Source organism: Poecilia formosa, unplaced genomic scaffold, assembly GCF_000485575.1.
Source record: "Poecilia formosa unplaced genomic scaffold, Poecilia_formosa-5.1.2 Scaffold93, whole genome shotgun sequence".
Lineage (NCBI taxonomy): Eukaryota > Metazoa > Chordata > Actinopteri > Cyprinodontiformes > Poeciliidae > Poecilia > Poecilia formosa.
The window spans coordinates 451081-473686 of record NW_006800032.1 but is presented as its reverse complement, the minus strand read 5'-3'; the positions used below and the strand labels follow the sequence as shown (position 1 = coordinate 473686).

The 22606-nt window shown below is 43.1% G+C and overlaps 1 protein-coding gene across 8 annotated transcripts in view; it reads right to left on the bottom strand.

Moving 5' to 3' along the window:
• spns2 (SPNS lysolipid transporter 2, sphingosine-1-phosphate) overlaps positions 1–22606 on the bottom strand; it is a 94298-nt gene that overhangs the window by 64754 nt on the left and 6938 nt on the right. For 7 of the 8 annotated variants that reach the window (XR_001662834.1, XR_001662833.1, XM_007557949.2 and 4 more), the window contains exon 2: positions 9652–9958. Coding sequence is in view for 6 of the 8 variants with exons in the window: in XM_007557949.2 (XP_007558011.2) it covers positions 9652–9958 (307 nt within the window). In the remaining 2 variants the exon portion in view is untranslated. Of the gene's footprint in view, positions 1–9651; positions 9959–10030; positions 10272–13463; positions 13514–22606 lie in introns of those variants that run through there. The other variant, XM_016674291.1, reaches the window with a different exon arrangement.

Here is a 22606-nt window from a genome sequence, read left to right as displayed (position 1 = left end):
TATATATATATATATATATATACTGTTGTTTATGCCAATGTCTTCCTTCTACAATAAAAGATATCTTTTATATTATCAGCGCGGTGTTGATTAACGATGGAATCCAGAGAGAGAACGTTTTCTTATCTTTTAGGAAGGGATGAGGTAGGTGCTTGTTTAGGAAAGCACGTCGAAGTCAACAAACTGTCCAACAAATCTGCCGCGCTTCCTTCCTGCAATCTTCCCGTCTGCACGAAGAGACCAATTTTGACATTTTCTCCAGGAAAGCTCTCTAATCTTTGCAGACAATGACCCACTGCAGCCCTCCCAGGAAGGGAGGGATGGAGTGTAAACTTGGAACATGAGCGCTGGGGACAATCCCTCAGCCTCCGCTCGTCATGTCACTCCAACGTTATTTCAAGAGATTTAAAAAAGAAGGAGGAAAAAAAAAACTCGGGGATTGATCTTTGTATACTCTGTGATCATCTGGGATGCTGTAATCCTAAAGCAAACTCTTTAAAGTAAAGGAAACACATCCTCCCTCTCTTTATATCAACACACACACACACACACTCCTGTCATGACAAAGGAGAGGTCAGTGATTACCAGACTAACACTTACCTCACATGTCAGAGATCAGCGGGGGACTTGAGGAAGCACTGACATGTGGACTCATCAGAAAAAGCAAGTACAAATTACATCAAATCTAAATATTTAAACTAAAAGATAATGAACAGTTCGTCCATGCGGCATAAAACGAGTTGCTGCCTAACGCTGGATTTCTGTTGAACAATCCCTGTGCTATAATCAACACTCACAACTACAACTTTTTCATAGCTGTCTTACTGCAGTCATTAAGCCAATCAGCCAAACTGGACGATTTCCCCTTTATCAGTTGTCAATGATCGGCAGGGAAATACCTTAAAATGAACATGCTCATTAAATACATTTAAATATTCCAGCTTTGCATATTTATTAAAGCCTTTTGCCTTATTATGCTTCCTTGAACAGGTTACGGTTGGTCTATGATACTAAATACTAAACATGTTCGTAAATTTTTTTTTTTTAATTTTTTTTTTGCACAATCATGTAACTGTATATCTTTGAAAAGCAGAAGTGGAGCCTCCTGCACAAACAGCAAGAATTCTGCAACTCGACAAAAAAAACACTTGGCTAGTATCCATCGTCCATCGAAGGTGTCTTAACAGTCAAGGAGGTTTTTTTTAAACAGCTCATTTTCCAGACACCAGAAAACTTTTTGCCAAAAACCGACAGTGTTGTTGTTTTTTTTTTTCTGTAGTACTTGGATTGTTTTTAGAAGCAGTAGAGGCCCAAATGAAAGTGCAAAAACATTCAACTTGTGGAATTTTGCATAATAGGTCCACTTTAAGTTAAGCCTAAATAAGACAAAGTTTGAGAATGCACTCCTTGACAGATAATTGGGGATAATCTCACGCTGCGGTCATTTTTTGGGTGGAGAAAAGGTTAAAGTACGCAGCCTGTGTCCGTCTCCTGGCACCACAACGTTCCATAAAGCCACCAGTCTGATGCTGAAGAGACATTTCTATGAAACTGAAAGACTAAAAGCAGCATATCATCCTATATTATTAAATAAATGGATGCAGTAGTGTGAAGAGAAGGCGGCGTCCCGCTCACGTGCGGGTGTTTGTGATCTTGCATTAATATCCCTTTAAAAAGGCAGCCAAGGAACCAAATCGCCATGTGCAAAGCCCTGCGGTTACCAACAACACTGAGGTTGCTCAGATGAATCCATGCTGTTGGTATGTGGTGTGTTAGCACACGCTAATATAGCTCTGTCAACATCTCCGGTGGGACCTTTTGAATTACCAAAGAGGAACAGTGGCATCTTTTTGTGTGTGCGCTGGAAAGGACTTTTCGCCTCTCAGACTGACTGAGAGCAGCCACCCTCAGTCAGTCTGCTGTGTGTTCCGCAAATTATTCTCTTAACACGATGTAACGTGTAGAGAGCCCCTCAGAACTGCGACGACCTTAAAGGAGAAAACAGCAGCCGTAACAACAGCAGCAGTGGCGGCGGTCTTGAAGTGACCGTCAACGAAGCCAGGAAGCGCTGCTTTTATGGCAGCCGGGGGTCACGGGGTGAAAAGCTGCTGCGATGGAAAGCGCCTCTGCTTGATGGCAAAATCAAAAGGGTCTCCACTGGCCCAGGAAGAAGTTCTGCCTAATTCAACCGGTTACTATTACAGACGTCTGCTAAATCGGAGCCTAAAGAACACACAGACTGTTTTCTCACAGTGGCGGCACGCTAGGTTACGAACATAAAGAGATCAGTGGGATATCTGTGGGAAACCAGCCTGGAAAAGGTCCAACTGGTAGGAAGTCATGTCAGTTTTAAAGAGTCTCACTTTAACAAATATGGCCTTTTTTTGTTTTGTTTTTGCTGTTGGTTAAAAAAAAAAGAAGTGAAATAATAAGCACTTAAGTACAGTAGGAATAAAAACAGCTGAAGAGAATTTTAGTTTTTTTTTTCTTTCTTTTTTGCCAAACTGCAAATGGAAAAAAAAGGGCAAGGCAACCATATAAAGTAAATTACTAGAGGCCCCCCTCCATCTTTTTAATGTCTCAGCTGTTGTTTGCGGGGGCGGAGGGCCTTTAATGTGAACGCTATAAAACAAGAGAGGGTGAAATTGGGGAAAAGAGTGACGGGTGAAACCCCCAAAGCAGCTCCAGCAGGGCCCAACCTCTCACACTTCTCCAAAAACCCTCTGTTACATTCAGAGCTTCGTGTTACCGAGAGGATCCGACATGTTATGTTTCTAACGGCACATACAAAAAAGGAAATAATGGGGGTGTCACACAGTAGCGTCATTATTGGATCGCAGTCGATCTGATTTATTCACAAATTTCCCCGACGAACACCTACGCCGCCTTAACTTCTCTTCTTCTGTGGTCTCAGTGGAACTGAAAGTAGAGGAAGTGTCTTGCTTAGGGATCTCTGCTACACCAGCGTAGTCTGCAACCAGACAGCAGCCAGGAAAAGCACAAGAATCTTTCTACATTTTTGTCACATTACACCTACAAACTGCCAGGTATTTTTTCTTGCGATCTTATGTGATAGACCAAGATTTTTTTTAACAAATAAAAACCTTAAAAATGGAGGTGAAGCTGTTAGATTTAAACGCTTCAAAACAAAACTAAACTCGGGTCTAAATCCAGCTGGGCGATTTAGACCCAGTTGTGTTGATCAGACGAGAACAAAACTGAATATTTTGTTTGGTATGCTGTGGTATGGTGTGTGGGTTAATGCAAGTGCAACACAGACTAGCAGTCGGCGTTTATCGTATTGTTAATCCTATTGTGAAAAAGAAGAAATTTAAGGAAAAAAATGTTATTGGTGTTAAATTAAGAAAAATATAATTTTTGCTACTTATTTTTCCATGCCTTACTCCACCAACACCTCAATAATTACAAGTAAATTTCAAAATATGACAAATTGCCATTACTCTGTGCAGCTTAGTGATATAAATCACTTTTTTTTTTTTAAAGTAAGTGGCATCCAGAAGAAACCTATTTCAGACGAGAATGTTTTTCAGGAACAATATTTGCAGTCACAGCCATACAGTTACCTAAAAAAATAAGTAATTAACATACATTTTTCAATCATGATACTCACTCACTATATTACCACAAAATATCGCAATAAAATTCCAAGTCAATATCGCCGATGTAAACACCGACTTAATAGTCAGTAATAGGAATTAATCTGACTAGCCGGTCAGACAGGATAGATAACTGATTTTTTTTTCTTTTCTTTTACAAGCACTTACAAAAGAGCTTGTCTTAAGAGGATTACAACCGCGGACTCATCTGTCTCTAAAGGTAAGACGCCACAGGTTCGCATGCAATGGCCCCTCAAGCGTCCCGCAGAGTGTGACTGTGCGTTTTCGAGGTATTCCTAAAGTGAAAACAATTCATCTTAACATGCCAGCACAAGTGTTAATTTGCTACTCCCCCAATATTTCCTGCCAGCAGAGGTTAGGCAGCAGTCGGTGCCCCGCAAACTGCCTCTCGGGTCGGCAGGCGGGCGAGGCGACGGCGAGATTTGACGCGCATCGGGGCTTATTTACTTAAGCAGCAAATAACTTTAAGTGCAGCATGTCTGCCTCTCGTGTCCTCATATTCTCCTAAGTAAAAAAAAAAAAAGCAGCTAATCCCCGCTTTATGATAAGCTGTCGAGGAGCCTGGACTGTCTGCTGAAGGGACCAACTCCAGGATTTAAGGTTTCAAAGCCACCTCAAATTAAATTAAACACACATAAACCTCAGAGCTCTTAGACAACAGGGATATACGTGGCTGTGGGCCGCGGCGGCTTCTTTTGGGTGACCCATCCGGGCCACCGTAGCTCATCCCTCCCGGAGCTCCGACTGCGTCTTTTCCTCAACATGTTTTGAAAACGGGGCAAGAAAGGAAGCGATTGACCTCGGACGTCCCCCGTTTCTGCCTCATCTGCATCGCAGACGGCTGTGAATCGCCTCCCCTCTCCACGGGTTAGTTTGATGCTCAGACCGACCCGAGCCTGAAGTCCGACTCAGAGCTTGTGGCTTTCATTCCCGGCCTCCTTCACTGTTCCTGAAACCCAACAGTGGTCTCTTTTGCAGCTGTCCACACTTGGATTTGGCCCATTACAGTAAGTGTGTCTGAGCAAAACCAGATCTCTGCGTAAAGGCCAAACTCCACAACAGCAACCAGTGGAAAGTGAGGAAATCTGAAGCTTTCCCAGCCTGTTGATGACCGAAGCTCACCGCGCTACATTACAGCAAGCAGCCAGATATTTACAAAAAAAAAAAAGAAAAAAAAAAAAGAAAGCCATGTTAGAAGTAGGCGGCTCAAACGATGATCTGCAGGAATCTGTAATTTGTCAGAATTTATGATCAAATGCGATGCAGATTTTGTTTTTCTCCTTACTAGCGCCACCCTGAGATCTCCCAGCCTCCGTAAGCGGCAGCTTAGCTCTCAAATAATTACAATGTTTTGAAGCTGCTGCTCCCCTCTCTCATAAAAGTGTGTCCCAAAGTCTTGACACAAAGCATATTGGCAGTAAATCCATCCAGAACCAGTTCAAAACAACCTCTGGTTTAAAAAAAGAAAAAAGACAGGGGAAAAAAGAAAAAGGGGGCATTGTGACTTTGCTCTTTTGTGGTTCCTAAACCACTATCATGGCTGAGTGACGTATTTGAATCACTGGATATCTGCAGTGTGTGTGTCGCATTATCTCTGTCATGAGGGATTAAAGGCACAATCCTGTTGTGTGTGTGTGTTTTTTTTCCTAAAAAAAAAAAAAAAAGTGCGCTGACAATAAAAAACACAGCTGGATTCCCACTACTGGATCTGAAACAATAATTATTTAAACGGCCGCTGAAAAAAACAGTTCCCAATTCTGCTTTGTTTGCATTTGAGTTGATGACATCAAAAGAGGCAATTTTGCCAAATTTTATCAAAAATTTCACCCAACATTCTCCCTCACGTCCCAAACATTTCGCCTCAAAGCACAGTTACACATTTGAAGAAGGGATTAGAATGAAAACACGCGAATAAAGAGGAAAACTGGTTGCCTTTTTGGCGCCCTTTGATGATGTCACCAGAGGCTTCCTTTGGAAAGGGTAGATTTCATCTTGATTAAGTAACAATTTACAACAGGAAAAAAAAAACCTGACATGCCGTGTTGCTGTACAGCTGACACTGAGTTTAACCGAGTTCAAAGAAAAGTCCGGACGGCAGCTTTAAAGATCCAAGTCATGGCGCCGCTGCCCAACACTGGTAGGTGCAATTTTCCCATCATTGTTGTGGCTCAGAATGGCCGTGCTCTCCAGAATGGTCACCGAGTGTCTCTGTGACAATGCTTCAGTGATCCCCACACACTACACTAAAGGCTGCTGGTACAAAGACCTTTTGATGCTGATGTTGTAATGATGGGGATGTGGGGGTGGGGGGGTTCATCGCTCTGGTTCAGCTCTGCCAGCATTCAGCGTCCGCTTGCCACTGCAGCAGCTGGCCCCTCCCCTCACACGTCCCATCATGCATTCAGCCACTCTTGAAATGCACTGGAGAGTCTTCGTTTTTGAGTGTGTGTGTGTGTGTGTGTGTGCACTCATCCCTGCGTAATTGACATCAAGATCTATGGGACGGGGTAGGTGCTCCGGGTACCTGCATCGGGAGAGCGGGAGAAGTAGTAGGAGGCAGGTTGGGGAGAAACAAAAGAAATCGAAGCCACACACGTGCGCACGTTTGGAGCTGGCTAATTACTGCTGCAGCACGGCTCACGCTGCAGCAAAAACGTTCGAGGAGGAGGGGAAAATGCTGCAGATGATGTTTTGTGTGCATTAGCTGCTGTTGGATACACACGCGGCTGCTGGTAGTCGCCTCTGTGTGTGTGCTGGCCGGATGCACATGCTGCCCATACATAATGCAAAAAAAAAACGGCCCAGCAGCATTCAGGTGGTGGCGTTTGGGGAGGAGACCCCCACGGCCGGCCCACACCACTGCGCACGGTCTCTCCGCACAAGGCCAAGTTGCAGCATCCATCATCTTCCCCACCTCCCTTTGACCCCACGTCTAGCTGGGAGGTGTGGAAACCAGCTACCCTTGAAGTGTGATTGGCCGCCCTGCCTGGTCACCCCCACCTGAGCTGTCAGTCAGTTTGTTCATATCATAGGAGCATTTTGTGACATAAATGCTCCTTTTGTTGTCTTAGAACCGCCATTAATACTTTTTATTTACGGGGGGGGAAAAAGCTTTTCACAAAGAAGAAAAGGAGGTAAGTAAACAGTTGCTTGCCATTTTTAGCCTACGATGGTTTGATAATGTTGATTTTAAGTTGATAAAGAGCTGCATGCAGTTAAGCTATGCTAAGCCAAGCAGGCTAATCGTGTGACTAGAAAAATTAGCCAGTGGCCTGAGTCACTGTACAAACAAATCCTCTGCACAGTAGCTAACAGATCCATGTGTTTTGTTTGGGTAGGTAAATAAATAGTTTTATTATTTCCACTGCTGTTGATTGTAATGTAAGACTAGTCCAGTATCGACTCGGTTCGATTGGGGATCAAAATTGCAACATTTGTTTCATTTTTAGCTGCTGCTGTTTGCCTTCACAAAGTACTGAGTCAAACAATACAAAATCTCTCCTCCCCCTCGTTGGCCTGTGGTGGCGCCGCACCAAGAACTGCTGAAGAATACGACATAAAAAAAACTCTGAAGGAGACATGAGCGCAGCGTCTTCACAAAATCTGAACAAAAACGGAGCAGGGTCAGAGGTCTAATTTAGATGGAATTGCATTTTTAGTGAGCCACCGTTGTGCCGTTTGTGGCACTGCCTGGAACCTCCTGAGAAAAATAAATCTAGACACGCCCCTGTCCACCACGCTCCCTGGCCCTGCTCCCTGTTCCCACCCTTCCCTCATCGCGTCCTCGTCCCCGCTGACGTCCGGGGGGGGATTTTCCCTCCACCGCAGAAGCGGGCTCATGATGAAAACGACGGCTGCTTTTGGGGGCTTAATGAGGGCTTTCCTCTGATCAAAGCGTGAGGAGGTGTAAGGAAATAGGAGGACAAATCTGCTCCTGCAGAGCGGCCACTGACTCATCCTCCTCGACTGAGGAGGGTTTTGTTTGTTTCTTCTGTGACTGAGCGGTGCTCAGAGATGCTAAGATTAGACAGCAGGCTACTGCATGCGCATGCATTCCCGGCGTTCTTGATAAAATGACCGTTCAGACGCCCGAGGCTTCGCTCAGGCGCAGTTCGGTCGACAGGCCGGACCCGAAGCCTTCGGGATGATGAGCTGAAGGCGTGCAGCTGTCCAAAGTGTGCAGATTTTCCAGAGTGTCTGATTGACGTTTCCTGGTTCTGCCAGAGCCGACAGTGGAGAAACCCTCCAATTACAGCACGAGTGTCAAACTTGACTATTTGTGGCCTCTGGAAGGAGTTTTCTTTTTTTTTGTTGAGGCCCCAGCCCCCATCCGACCACAATTCAAGAGTAAATTAGGACAAAACTAAACCAAAACCTTCAAGATAACGGTTGTGTGTTTAAATGTTATCAATCAAATCAAAGCCGTTTGTATCTATACACTTGCAAATGACGTCAATGTGAAAATATGTTTGATATTTTTATTTTAAGGACTGAATGGAGAGAGAGCTACTTATTATTATCTTTAACCGTTTGTTAAAGGGGCTTTTTCAATACGTTTTGCCTTTTTGGACATTCTGAATTTTAATAAGTCCCAAAATGAAAACAAGTTCGACGCCCCTCACACAACAAACACGTTGAGGTATCTGGTCAGGGGAGAAAAACATCATGGTTTTTCACCCACATGCAAAGTACCGGAAAAGTAACACTGAATAAACCGTCCCCTCTGTGGTGGTGGCAGTATGATGCTGTGGGAATGTTTTTTTTTTTTTCTTCTTCTTCTTTGGGAGAAGGATTACACGCTACACTGGATATGGAACATACTGCCAGAGTTACGACGAAATGGGGTTACACCAAAGCATATTCACGCGTCACAGTGGCCCAGTCAAAGTTCAGACCTCGATTCCATTGAAACTCTGTGGCAAGACATGAAAATGAGTCCTTCACAGGCCAGTCTGACTGGCCTTGAACTGTTTCATGAAGAGAAACGGACCAAAAATCGAATTTCTAGACGTCCGTGTTGTATCTGTCGCATCAAATCTTGACAAACACATCAACGTTTATGGCTGTAAGTAATGACAAGATGTCGAAAAGGTTTAACGTGGTAAATTGATCCCATGGACACACAATTCCGGTTAATAAGTCAGTGAATAATATGTTTGCACTTTAACCAAGGGAGCGTGCCTTTGCACAGAACAGCCATGCACTGATGCTGCAGCAGTATTTTTAACCCATTCAGCGCCACGCTTCGCCCATCACAAGCATTAATATTCAACCCAACAACATCAGCGGATTGCTGTCCAAGCAGTGAGCTGGAAATCTGATGTAAATTATAACAACAAGGGCAAACAATTCGAAAAGCGTCTGTTGTGAGAAGTTTATTCTGAAGTCTACGAAAAGTAAGACAATCCACTAAACCTGAAGGAGGACAGGCCGGATTTATAGAAACATCAAATCTCATCATTCATGTCTCCAAAGAAACAAACGGGGAATCGTGATTTACTGTCATGTTGCCGGCGGATGAAAGCGGTCTGAAAGATGAGCCCACACACACACACATACACATACACATGCACACACACACACATACAGTGGTTCCTAACGGTGTGAAAGCATGCAGTCGGGATGGTGGGCGGTCGGAGAGCTGATCGCCTTAATTGATCGATTTCCAATCATCTGACATCCAGTTTGTCACAAAAACAAATCTTTACTCTCGGACGTTTTGTTGAGCGATAAGGAGGGCGCGTATCTGTTTGATTCAATCAGCCACTCTGCAGCTACAAGACAGGCACCAAAACAGGGGATGGCCCATTGTTCCGCCCGTCTCTGCTGAGGTGAAGCTGGTTGCGCATGGAGAGCCGCTCACTGACCAATTAGAGCGCAATCACTATAGCGAATAAACTAAAAAAGAAGGGAAAAAAAATCTACTCCCTTCACATAAGGGAAACCTGATGCAAACTCAATATCATATACTAAGTGTCTAAAACAAAAAGAAGTAATAAATCAGATCTCTTACCAGCCACTGTGGATCTGTCCATGTAATTGAGGACGTTCCCAAAGCTGAGGACTCCCGCAGCGACAGCCGGTGTGCGGCGGCACCGGAGCAGCGCGGCGCGGAATTTCTGGCCCGGTTTGCAGGAGTGAAGGTCCGGGCTGGGCATCAGTCCGGGGCTCATGCTGCCCGACAGCGTGCGCACCTCGTCCGAACTGCTACAGCCCTCGATCTCGCATCCATCGCTCTCCACGCACATGATTTTCTGGCACGGAAGATCCACCGGAGACACGCAAAGAGTGTGTGCGTGTGTGAGTGAGAGAGAGAGAGAAGGTGTGAGAAAAAAAAATTAAAAAATTAAAAATAGTTAAGCAGGGCAGAGCAAACGCCGAGCGGTGGTCACTGGGTTCGGCTGAGATCAGGTGTTGTCTTCGTGGGAGAAGCGCAGGATCGGGTCCGGATCATATTTTTCTGGTTGTGGACGGTGGCGGACTGTTGAGCGCTCCTTAGTTTCTCTCTCCGTCTCTCTCTCTCTCCGTCTCTCTCTCTCGGGTGAAGCGCTGTAGTGGAGGGGTGTGACCTGGCTCTGATAGCTCCTCCCCTGTTCTGGCTGCGGATGGTGTTGCACCTGATTCCCGGGGATGCTGCTGGGACATCGGCATGACAGTGGTGTGGTTTTTCTCGGCAGTGTTAAACAACCCGGAAGTCATTTCATTTTTCCTCATCTGCTAGAAGCCCACACCGTATTTCACAATTAAATGACGGTTTTCAATGTATTGAGGGTTCCTTTTATTAGCAGGCTGCTGAATAACTGAAGTAGGTCACAGACGTCACGGAGCTGCGACTCAGTAAATTAGAATTTCATAAAATGTAAAATTTATAGTGAAATAAATAAGTGTCTGGCCTCCTCATGCATTTTTTTTTATCAGACAAAGAAACATGAGTTTGCAAAATTCAGTTTTCAAATGATTTCATTTTAGAAATGACTTTGATTAGGCCATTCCAAAACCTTTTTTTTGTCTTTTATTTATTTGTCTCAGCATGAACAACATGTTCAAGGTCATACCACAGCGTGCCAATCTGATTTTAGTTTAAAAAAAAAATTTGACAAAACCACTCTAAAACCTTATTTTTTGTATTATTGATTACTAGTATAGTAATCTACCTCTCTTTGTAAAAAAAAAAAAAAAAAAATCATGACAGTTGAATGTGTATCTCAGCGGAGTTGTTTTCTCTAATTTGATCTGCCCCTTTAAGAGATGGGATCAGCTTTTTGGGAGCTACAGTTTGATGAAAAACACCCCTGAAAAGCTCACAGTTGGTTGGAGCAAAAGTCTCGGTGGAGTGGACAAGCAGGCAAAGAAATTACTGGACCAGCTGTTCCTATTTTATGTGTACATTTCACCTTACAAAAAATATAGCCTTGTTTGGAGCGGAACCTAACAAAACGTCAAAGAGAACCACATGCAAATATGAACAAGTTAGCAGCACCAAAAAAAAAACAACAACAAGGGATTGGATCCTCCTGATGGGCAGGATGAGATCATTCCCCATTCAGCTCTAAACATCACTGCTGGGTCACAAAGTGGATTAAAATGAAGGCTTCATCTAGATCAGAGACAAAGCAGTAAAAAGCACCGTGGAACACCATTAGTGTACGATTACTTTCCCCATGAAAAGATGGGATCCACAGCTCGTTTGGTGTGAATAAATAAATGTTAGCACATGGTAAAAGACCGGGCGAAACATCAGGTTAAAGCCTGCAGTAACTGAGTTTGTTTTGTTTTGTTCTTTTGCTCAGACAGAAGTGCAGCTGACAGGTAGTCTGCATTAAAAAGTTGTAAACTACACCTGTGAGAACCATCCATTTCACTGTTGTTTTAAGTTTTTCTTAAAACCCATTCTGGGCGATGTTTTTAGATTTTCCTAGCGACATTCACGATAGTCTGAGGAATATCTTAATAAGGCTCTATTATGTTGTTATCTATTCCTGCATTTATGTTCAAGCTAAAATCAAACCTTCAACATCCCCTTTTTTTTGTCTGCTACATCCACGGGTGGAATCGGTCTACGAGTCCAGAGTTAAAACCAGGGTATCACAATGTTTCCAATTTGATAGTGGAATCAGGACTGCTTATCAACTTCAATATCCTGGTTTTCTGTGGGATTTCCTGCACTGCTCGCATTGCAAAGCTGTTTGCACAAAAGATAAGAGCATCTGCACAGAGTGATCAGATCAACAAATGCAGCGCAGCGGGGTCAGTGAGTCAACAAAGGAGCCGGACAAAATACTGTTGCCGAATTTAATTTGTGTTTGGTTCTCGAAAGGGTTGTGCATTAGAGAAAAATGGTTAAAAACAAAAAAAAACCTAGTGAAAATGTTAAGTAATTCTTACAAAGTTTTGACATTTTTTGACTAAAATTGATTAATTTGATTATTAAAAAAGACCCAAAACAAATATAGCACAAGAAGAAGTGAGGAAATTTGTGCTTGGCAGACTTTTTTTTTTTGGCAAGAAATCTCATAAATTTCTCTCCCTTAGATAACAAACATGATTGATTTTTGGTGGAGGAAGTGTGATGATACAGGGCTTCGGTCAGGAAGCACGCTGGTCATCAGATGTTTAAATGGGTTTACTGAAGAACTGTCATTTACAACGGTGCATACATAGTGAAGCGGCTTCTGAAAATGCAGAAATAATAAATAAATCGAGTTCCAACTTACTGTTGCGATAATATAAATATAAAAATGAACACGAGTGAGTAAACAGACCTAAAACATCAGCATTAAGTCCCTTCGTAAAGTGCTGTTTAAATTTGAAGGATGCAGAGTAGCACCTGGAATCAGTCTGGCTCTAACTGCCCAAATCTCAAGACTAACAGTTAAATATAAAGATGGTTTCAATACTACATCACAACCAGTAAGAGTAAAACAGACGATGGAAAACTATAGAAATACACCAGTAGCTAAGCAGCGCTAGTGTCAGAAGTGATACCTCACATCCTCCTATTCATGTAACACAACTAACGTCACTACTCACATCAGCAACGACTGCCGCGCCGCCTCGAAACAGCGAACGGAAATCAGATCAACCGACAAACGTCAAGAAGAAGAAAAGAAGCGGCACAAACCTCCTTCAAAATAAAAGGAAGCACTTCAAAATAAAAGCATAGGACATGAGACGTAAGAAAAAAAAATTTCCCATGTCCCCTGGAGGACTCCGTACTTTCGGGATCAGACTGGGATCAAGCTGTTTGCGCCAGAATGATACACAGGCAGGCTGGCCGACTTGCTTCAAATGATGGGACGTACTCGCGCAGTTGTGCGGCACGAGGTGGCGGGCTTTTGGCTCTTCCGTGAACTACATAGGTCACTGTTTGCGAAATGAATAAATTGTTGACAGCCAGTTTCAGACCTCAGTTATCCAGCTCCAAATAATAATAATAATAATAATAATAATAATAATAATAATAATAATAATAATAATAAAGCGACATAAAACACGAGTCCACAGCAGAAGAAGCTGGTTAGAATTGGTGGAGAGGATTTGAGAAGCGTTGCTAAGGGAAACGCACATCAGGAGAGTTGCTACGCATCTCGCCATCGACGTTGGAGCCTGTTGTGCTGCTGAGGCAGGGCAGGTTAATGGACGCCATGCCTTGGANCAAGACTAACAGTTAAATATAAAGATGGTTTCAATACTACATCACAACCAGTAAGAGTAAAACAGACGATGGAAAACTATAGAAATACACCAGTAGCTAAGCAGCGCTAGTGTCAGAAGTGATACCTCACATCCTCCTATTCATGTAACACAACTAACGTCACTACTCACATCATCAACGACTCCCGCGCCGCCTCGAAACAGCGAACGGAAATCAGATCAACCGACAAACGTCAAGAAGAAGAAAAGAAGCGGCACAAACCTCCTTCAAAATAAAAGGAAGCACTTCAAAATAAAAGCATAGGACATGAGACGTAAGAAAAAAAAATTTCCCATGTCCCCTGGAGGACTCCGTACTTTCGGGATCAGACTGGGATCAAGCTGTTTGCGCCAGAATGATACACAGGCAGGCTGGCCGACTTGCTTCAAATGATGGGACGTACTCGCGCAGTTGTGCGGCACGAGGTGGCGGGCTTTTGGCTCTTCCGTGAACTACAGAGGTCACTGTTTGCTAAATGAATAAATTGTTGACAGCCAGTTTCAGACCTCAGCCAGTTTCAGACCTCAGTTATCCAGCTCCAAATAATAATAATAATAATAATAATAATAATAATAATAATAATAATAATAATAATAAAGCGACATAAAACACGAGTCCACAGCAGAAGAAGCTGGTTAGAATTGGTGGAGAGGATTTGAGAAGCGTTGCTAAGGGAAACGCACATCAGGAGAGTTGCTACGCATCTCGCCATCGACGTTGGAGCCTGTTGTGCTGCTGAGGCAGGGCAGGTTAATGGACGCCATGCCTTGGAGAGTTGTATCAGCTGCATTAATGTTTCCCGAACGGAACAGGTTGCAAAAGTCCATTGGAGAGGCGGCCACCGACCACCAGATGCTTTGGATTGGAAATAATGACGACATGATTTTTCACGCACGTCTGAACTGATGACGCTGCTGTTTTCAACAAATTAATACATTTACTTTTCTCTGCTAAGCTTAGTTACATTTTCATTGTTCTGTTTTGTTTTGATCTAAATTTAAGACACAACGTCTCACTTTAAAAAAAAAAAATTATTAATCAAATGGAAGCATGTAACTTTTGCACAATATCCAGCATACTATAATACATTTATAATTTCTAGATCCAGAATCTTTTTTCCTTAGAATGCATGTCAAACTTGAAATACTTTAAAACTTTAAAAAATAAAAAAACGGAAACTCTTAAAGACACATTTCTAAATCTAGCACGGTGGCATAAATCTTTTTTTGGGGAAAGATTTATGCCATTGTCTGCAGGGTTAAGAAGCTTAAAATCCCGATCCGACATAGAAACTTTCTGAACCACAAGCCTCACGACAGTTCTTAACTTCAATACATTTACATTTAATCACAATGCAACAGCTATAAACATGTATTTTTGTCATCACACACAGTGAATAAGAACACCGGCTGACTGAATCTTTGGTTAAATTGGTTACTAAGAAATTTTTTTTGAAGTTAAACTCTCAAACTGCCATACATAATTAAAATAAAAATAGTTATATTGTTTAATTTATCATGTGATTGTGCAAGTGGGCTGAGCCTTCCAGTAGAACGACAAGTGGACAATGGATGGATTGTAATTTCTCGTCTCACAGAACAATGTCTTTGGGTTCCTGCGTTGCATTAGCGAGGGGCCAAGGATTTCTTGAAGTATTCCCAGCACCAAATAGCTGCCCAAAAAAAGCAAATTCATAAACCCCGAGTCATGACGCTGAACTGGAAGACAGAACGAACACAAAACGTTGTAGCTTTATAGCCGTCTTGTTCGATTGTGTTTTGGTGTGTTAGGCCGTGTGACAGCCATCCCAAGGGCGTTTCTTGCCATTCACCAAAACTTGCCCCCAAAAATGAGCCTTGTTCAATGAGCTAACCCAGTCAGAAGCACATGGAAACATGATAAAGAGAAAGATGCAAGGAAAAGGAGAGAGAGGCGAAACGCTGGCATCAGAAAGCTGGACGGCTGGGTGCCTCTGCTTGGCTGCAGGAGCTTGGCATTCAGAGGATATCAGGGGTGAGTTTGGAACGCATTAGCATGCGCCGAGTGAGTCTGCTGCATTGTTTGATTTAGATTATACTGGGAAACCTCTTTCGACGGAATCTGTACAATTCCTCTGTTTCACCAATCATGCACTTACGTCCCAAAGACGTTGTGAAATCTCTTTCCTTTGGATCTCTGAATTGGACCACAAAAAGTGGATCCTGAACCCGACCGGGGCAATCCAGACAACGATCCTGCAGACGTAGCCAAGAAAACAAGAGAACGCAGAAAGAGAGTAGACAGGGTTGCAGTGGCTGGTGGCTTATAGGAGGGAGCCGTGGTTGTGTCTCCCTCTGTGAAGCCCCCCCTGCTGCCCCCAGCACAACACTTTCTTTGGCTTGTGCTTGATATGCTGCTCATGTCGGTGGGATCCTGTTTGCTTTTCCATGGTGCAGAATGGCTTCGGTGGGCCCAGGACTCTGTATTCTTCTCTGTGGCTCAGAGGCACCGAGTCGCAGTGCCGGCCTTCCTTCCTGTCTCTGCGCAGGGCCCGGGCCTGCAGTGCAGGATGGGAGATAACCTGCTAATCGCTGGCCGGGTGCAGTGCCTGAAAAGCGTGATAAAAGTCCGCCTTCTTTTGCCAGTAAAGTTTAAATGTCCCACTGCCACGTGTGTCTGTCAGCTGCGTGTCTATCAGCTGTTCCTCCGGTCTGCACCACTTCCAGCCCACAGAAACCTCCAGACCTTTTTTTTTTTTCCTTTTTTTCTTCTTTTTAGGGAACAGCTAATGGTTAAACAAAGCAAATATACAGACTTTGCTTTAGTTTAACACATGAAAAACACTAGAAGAGTGCTTAGTTCTTCATAAACTATTTTCTGATTTATATTTTTAATCATAAGTCTGGAAAAAATAAAAGTACAAGTGGACTGAGAGGAAATAACACAATCAAAAGATCGAAATATGTGGCCCTCCTATTGTCTCTGTCAGCCGTGTTTATGAGCATAAACATTTTTCCTTCCTGTACCAAGAAGCAGCATTCTCTTGGAACGCTGTGCACATTTGATTTACACAAGGAGAGATCCGAGGACTCCGTCTCCACCCTCGATGAAGGTAAAATCACCATCAGTTGGGCTTTTTACCACCCCATCGCTTTAGGTCTGTGGTATACGCACTGGAAAAACACAAAATCATGGCGGGTAATTTGGTCTAGTCTCTAGTGCAAATATCTTGGTGTCATGATTTGTTTGTAAGTTGATGGTGGATCCAAATGCAGAACAACGAAGATGTGGAGGTGATGTTTAATGAAAAAATAAGGGACCAAAACAGCTTACAAAATCCACAGGAGCCCAGGGCAGAAAACAAATAATAAATCCAAGGAAATGTAGACAAGGAGGAGCAACAGTGCCGAACGGGGAGTAACTAGAGGAACCAGCAAGGAGTGACTGAAGGAAAGGGGCTTAAGTACTGCGGAAATAAAGAACCGTGGCTAATGGCAAACAGGTTGCAGGTGTGAGTTGAGAGAGCAGACAGCAGGCTGAGGAGAGAAAGAGGAAAATGACAGGGGCCGAGGGAGAAAACACTGGGGACTGGGGAATAGATCTAACGTAACGAGTAACTGGACCAAAGAGACATAATGAGCTAGAATAACAGAGAAAGGACAGAATTAAAGAAAAACAGGGAAAAGACTGATCTGACCAAAAATAAGAAACACAAAATACTGAAACTAGAATAACCAAGTAAGCCAAAGTAAAACAAAAACACAGCTGATCTAAATAAAGAAGAGGAACTAATGAACACGGAAATAAACAAAAACCAAAACCCAAACGAAAATCGTAGGATCCCAACACTTGAAATAAGACAAAACTAACTTAAAACAACGTTTCAGGAAGATACAAGCTTGTTTTAAGTCAATAATTCCTTAATATTGATGAAAAATACTGGCTCCATTGGCAGACTCTTTCATTTATAACAAGATATTTTCCCCATTGTTTTAAGTGAAATAACCTGCCAATGAAACAGGGACTTTTTCATCAATATTTTGTAATTATTGGCTCTCAATAAGCTCCTATGTTTTGCTGAAAAGTTTCTTATAAGTTTGTTTTTTTTTCTTATAAGATATCAGCACTAGAAACTTGACCAAAACCACTCGGTGTGACGTCGTGTTTTCGCAGTGTAAGAACGTGGGAGCTTTAGATCACACTGCGTTTCCTCAGGTCGTGGCTGTGGTCACTCCTCTGTCACATGGAGCCCACCATGGATGACACCGTTATATTCATAAAGCACTTTTGGTTTTTCTCTGTGTTTCGGGTTGATTTTGAGTTTCTTTTGGCTCAGCTGAGAAGCACCTGATGACGCTGCAGGCTGATGGGAGATGTAAAGAAAATCCTGTGTGATAAATCAGTCACGTTTTCACGTTTTAACCAAAATGTCTTTGTTAGTCGGGCTTAACAACGTTATTTCTATTTATTAAATTGCAGAACAAGAGACAAACCTATTGCCCCCCCGCCCCCCAAATTCTTTTTTTATTATTATTTTTTGAAATCCTTAAGTTTACAGTCACTTCCTAAGTATTTGGCAGCATTGCCTTTTAAACTGTATGATGTGGATTGACGTTTTCTTCCACGGCTTTGTCACCAGGTCAGTAGATAGCCTTGCTTGCAAACACTTTTCAGGTCAAATGTTTTCACTAAATCAAAACATTGACTTTGTTGTCCTAAAACCACTAATTTTACGATATCCCCCCCATTAAATACCTGCTGTGCTAATTAAGAATTCAAGTTTATCCAGCGTGGAGTCAGAAAATGTGCCTAAAAGTGATGATACGGTCAAAATATTCACTTACGCACAGAGTGTAAGTAAACTCCTGAATTTGAGGAAAGTAATACCTCTGATTATTCTGCAGTTTTAGTAAATGGAGTCATTTTTAAGAACTGTTCTTAACACAGGAAAGGTTTAATTTGATTTAACGCCAGACAGAGGGGAAGGCGTTGTGTGTATTTAATCTGGTTTTAACTGAATATGCTTACATTCCAGAAAAGGGGAGAATAAAAAGTAAAGTGAATGTTCTGCTTACTATCTATAAGCCTCCAGCTCGTCTCATGACTCAGCTGTTATCTTCACACATGCAGGAGACGCAGTGAGAGCATTTCACCCTCCTCGATGTGGGGTCTTTTTACCGGATCTGTGTCTGTCCCCTCCTCCTCCCAAACATTTGTTTTTGGAGCCGGAGTCGTCTAGGCTTCGCCCGGTCTTGACGTGAAGGACCAACTATTCTGACCTTTCTGCGCCCGTCGTGACCCGGTGACCGTCTGTGGCGTCGCCCGGTAGGTTTTGGGAACAACTGCACAACAACGGCCTTGGCGTTTGGCCACCGAGGTTTGGAACAGATCCGAGGAGATGTCTCCGAGTCTGAGGGGATGGTGCAGAAACTGAATATCTGAATTTATAATGGTCAGGGCCGTTTTCTGTCTGTTTCTTTAATTATTTATCGGACATTGTCATCCAGACTGGGTGCCTCAGCCCTGGGTCATCGGTCTCTGTTGGGTCGTTGCGTGACGTAAAGCGAGCCCATGCAGACCTTTGCGACGGGAACGCTGAACACACAAGCTCACGTCGTGGGCTTTGCAAACGTTTTCACACCTTTTGAGTCTTTGTCATCTTTTTTTTTTGTCACATTACAACCCCAACTTTCGATAAATGAAAATAAAGCACTGCCTTATTGTGAAGTGAACGGGAAATCATACATCCAGATTGCCTTCAGGAGTCATCGTCCGTAAGCGGCCCACCTGTGCGTAACACAATCTCAGCAACGACGCGGCTGTTCCGTGACGGCCTCAGAGGTTTTGTGTGGGTGTCGGGAAGCCAACACAGAACATCACACACAGCACCGGCCCAGTGGAAAAACCGCAGCCGAGGCGTCGTGCTGCGGTCCCGTCCGCAAGCGTTTTGATCCACTAACAGGACGACGACTCTAAACGTGCAGCAAAAGTGTCAGTGAAACGGTTTGCTTAAAGGTGTATTCATATGCTAGAGAGTCCTAGTTAAAGTGCAGGCCGTGAATACGGCTAAGAGTCTGTGGCTTACTTAAATATCGATGCTTTTCGTTCGATCTGACCGACCTTGAACTTGAACTATTTCTAAATAAGTACAAACTAACAATTTCTAAATGTTGTCAAGTTTGAGAATGCACTCAACTCTCCAGTCACACATTTCTTCTAGTCATCCGTCAGCTACACCCAAACCGCGGGCTTTCTGCAGTTGTCACCTGCTGGATTACTTCAATATGATGGAACCCTCTGACTATTTTTTATTTATTTATTTTTGCTCGTGACTTACAGTAATGCACAGCTGCAGGAGCATCATCGTCTTTATGAGACGCTGAATGTCAGATGATGTAATTGTCCAAACAGATGACAGCGCGGAGGAGGGGTGGAGAGGGCCCGTCTTCCACGTGACGTCAGGACCCTGCAGCCGTTCGCCTGCGATAAGGACGGAGAGCAACTTCACATCCACAAATGTGGTTTGACTCCCCTTATCGCCGTTCTGTGGATGGGTGAGGGCAAGCGCAAACACGGCGCCGATACGTTGTCTCTTCCCCGGCAGCGAAGTTCGCGCATTGTTCACTTCTGGCCACTGACGATATCATCAACGCTTTCTGATTGAGGACGACTCCCATGCTGCTCCGTCAAGTGATTGCGCACCCCCGGTCCCTGAGCAAACACCGACAGGGTCAGGATCTGTCTCTCTCTCTCTCTCTCTCTCTCTCTCTCTCTCTCTCTCTCTCTCTCTCCTCGCTCCCGGCTCCATCGCTTGTGCAATTTATTAGCCATTGTGACAGTTTCCTGTCAGAGCTGGTGCCCAGCGTGACGGAAAAGGGGAGGTATGCAGATAAAGAAAGCTCTGAAACACGGATCACAATAGCCATTGTGTTTTAAGATACAGGTCGATCTCCATAATATTTTCCACATACCTTTTAGGGTGCGTGCGTTCCTGCTTGTTGTTTTCAGGGCTTGGTGCCCAATTATTTCCCTGGGTGTAAAGAGCAAACACATGGCTTCTTGGAAAATCACAAGCTGGAAAACAAAAGGAAATACTTTGGAGCTCCACAGTAGCAAAATCAGGTTTAGTGAACTGCTTTAGTCGGGAGTGTTTGGATGGAAAGATCGTAAATTAGTCAGCATGAGATCCGCCCCCCATGAGCACACAAAGCAAAATCAACACATGCTACCCCGTCACTCATTGAAATTACTAGCTGAGAGCGATAGGGACAATGACCTTTGACCTTCCAGGTTATTTCGCTCCCACACACACACACACACATACACACACACAATGCATGACATGCAGCTGTTGGAGCGAGAGATTCTGCAGCAGAAGCTGATTGACAGGCAGCTGTCACACCAGCGTATGGAAATGTGCTCCCGTATTCCTCGATCCGTGGGAGAGTTTACCAAGAGCAGCCGGGCCTCCGATGACGGACGCCAGCTCAGAATTACTGTCAGGATCTGGAAGTTGGTTGGTTGGTTTTAACTTTGGGACCAATTTGTAGTTCAGGACTATCGAGGGCTTAAAGTGCCACAGTTCAATAAATAAGTTCAGTAGATAAACTGATCATCTAAATAAAACTGTACATTAAATCATACTGTCAAAATAGCTTTAACAAATATGTCAAAAACATATATTTTGTTTTATTATAGATGTTACTTACTAACCAATCAGATGTCATATGCTACATTATTTCATGACTAGCTGTAGCACAGAAAATATGGAACAATTAAATGACTCACTAGATAATCATGTACAATTTCCAAATCTTATTAATTCCAATTTGAATTAATTGTTTAGTTTTCATGTGCATTTAAATAAATTTTTTTAAATTTATGTAATGCAGACAGTTTTATTTAAATGATTAGATATGCCAACCTGTGGGAACTACCAACAAAATACCACATCAGAACAAATTATTATACTTTCTATCTAACGGTTAACAATTAATCACAGAAAATAAGCGTAAACTAAACAAACCTCGTGGGCTAAATAATCCTTAAAGGTTGTGTTCTCTTCGCCTTTGTCGTTTATGTTGCGTATTTCTTATATTCATCTTCAGTTTTCGCCTTTCTATCTGTGGAGTTAACCGTCAGCGGCGTCCTGCAGACAGGATGTATCTCTCAGTTCGTACATGGAACTTAAATATAAACAAATTTAGCTTCTTTAATTTACTACAGGGTGACACAAAAGTTGGAATGTATAACACTGTCGCAAGATACACGAAGTATCTGTTGCACTGTTGCAGTTTTGGCCCTTGATATTATGGGAAGTCTGTGTTATCTACCCTGTCCACTTGTTTTATGACTATTTTCATGGTGTCCAAAATATCATTGAACTAAAAACAAAAAAAAAGAAAGACAGTATCTCTGGGATATAAATACGTAAATATATACACGTTTTTTTTTGTTGTTTTTTTTTTTAAAATACAAGATGTGTAATGATGTAACAGTCCTAACAGTAGTTTGTGCGCACATTTCTGCCTCAGGTTGTTAAAATTGTAACAGCTCTAGGCAGAAAATATGCACAGCAGCCTGCAGATGCTGAAGGTGGCAGCTGTTCAATAAGTTCATGGAAATGGAGTCTGAAAACAGATACCAGACATAAATCCTCATTCCAAGGAATCTGATGATTTCGTTTCTCTCCACAGCACTGATGCTGAGGGGGTGGCCAGGTCGTGACCTCTAGAGGTCAGCAGTTACCTCCACGAATCACTAAGTGTCCTCATGAACTACAAATTTAATGATCTGTTTTTTGTTGTTTTTTTTCTATTTGTGGCCTCACAGTTGGGTGCTACCAGTTTGAACAGAAGTGGGCTGAACACACAACCTTGATTCACCCCCCTGCACTCCCAGTCTGTGGTTATAGTTCAACATGAAGACACGTGAGCAGCCACAAAAATGATGCATCTGACAGCGGTCACTGGAGCGGCACTTTTCCAGAATAACGGCAGAATCCAAAGAACTTTGAAGATCTATGAAGGAGAATTGACGCTCGTATCACCTTGTGGATGACAAAGTCTTAAAACCTCCAGTGATGCTTTTGTTGCGTCGCTCATCTGGAATATGACACATCACTGAATGAAACGTTGCTTTATTTAGCTGAATATGTCAACACGTTTTCACTGGTCTCTCTATTTTAAGAATCGGTTCCGCTCCTTCTGAAACCGTTCTCTATGACTAACGGATGAGCTTCCTAATTCCGGGGGAGTATTTCTGAATGTTTTGAAGAGGTTTTCTCCGTGGATGA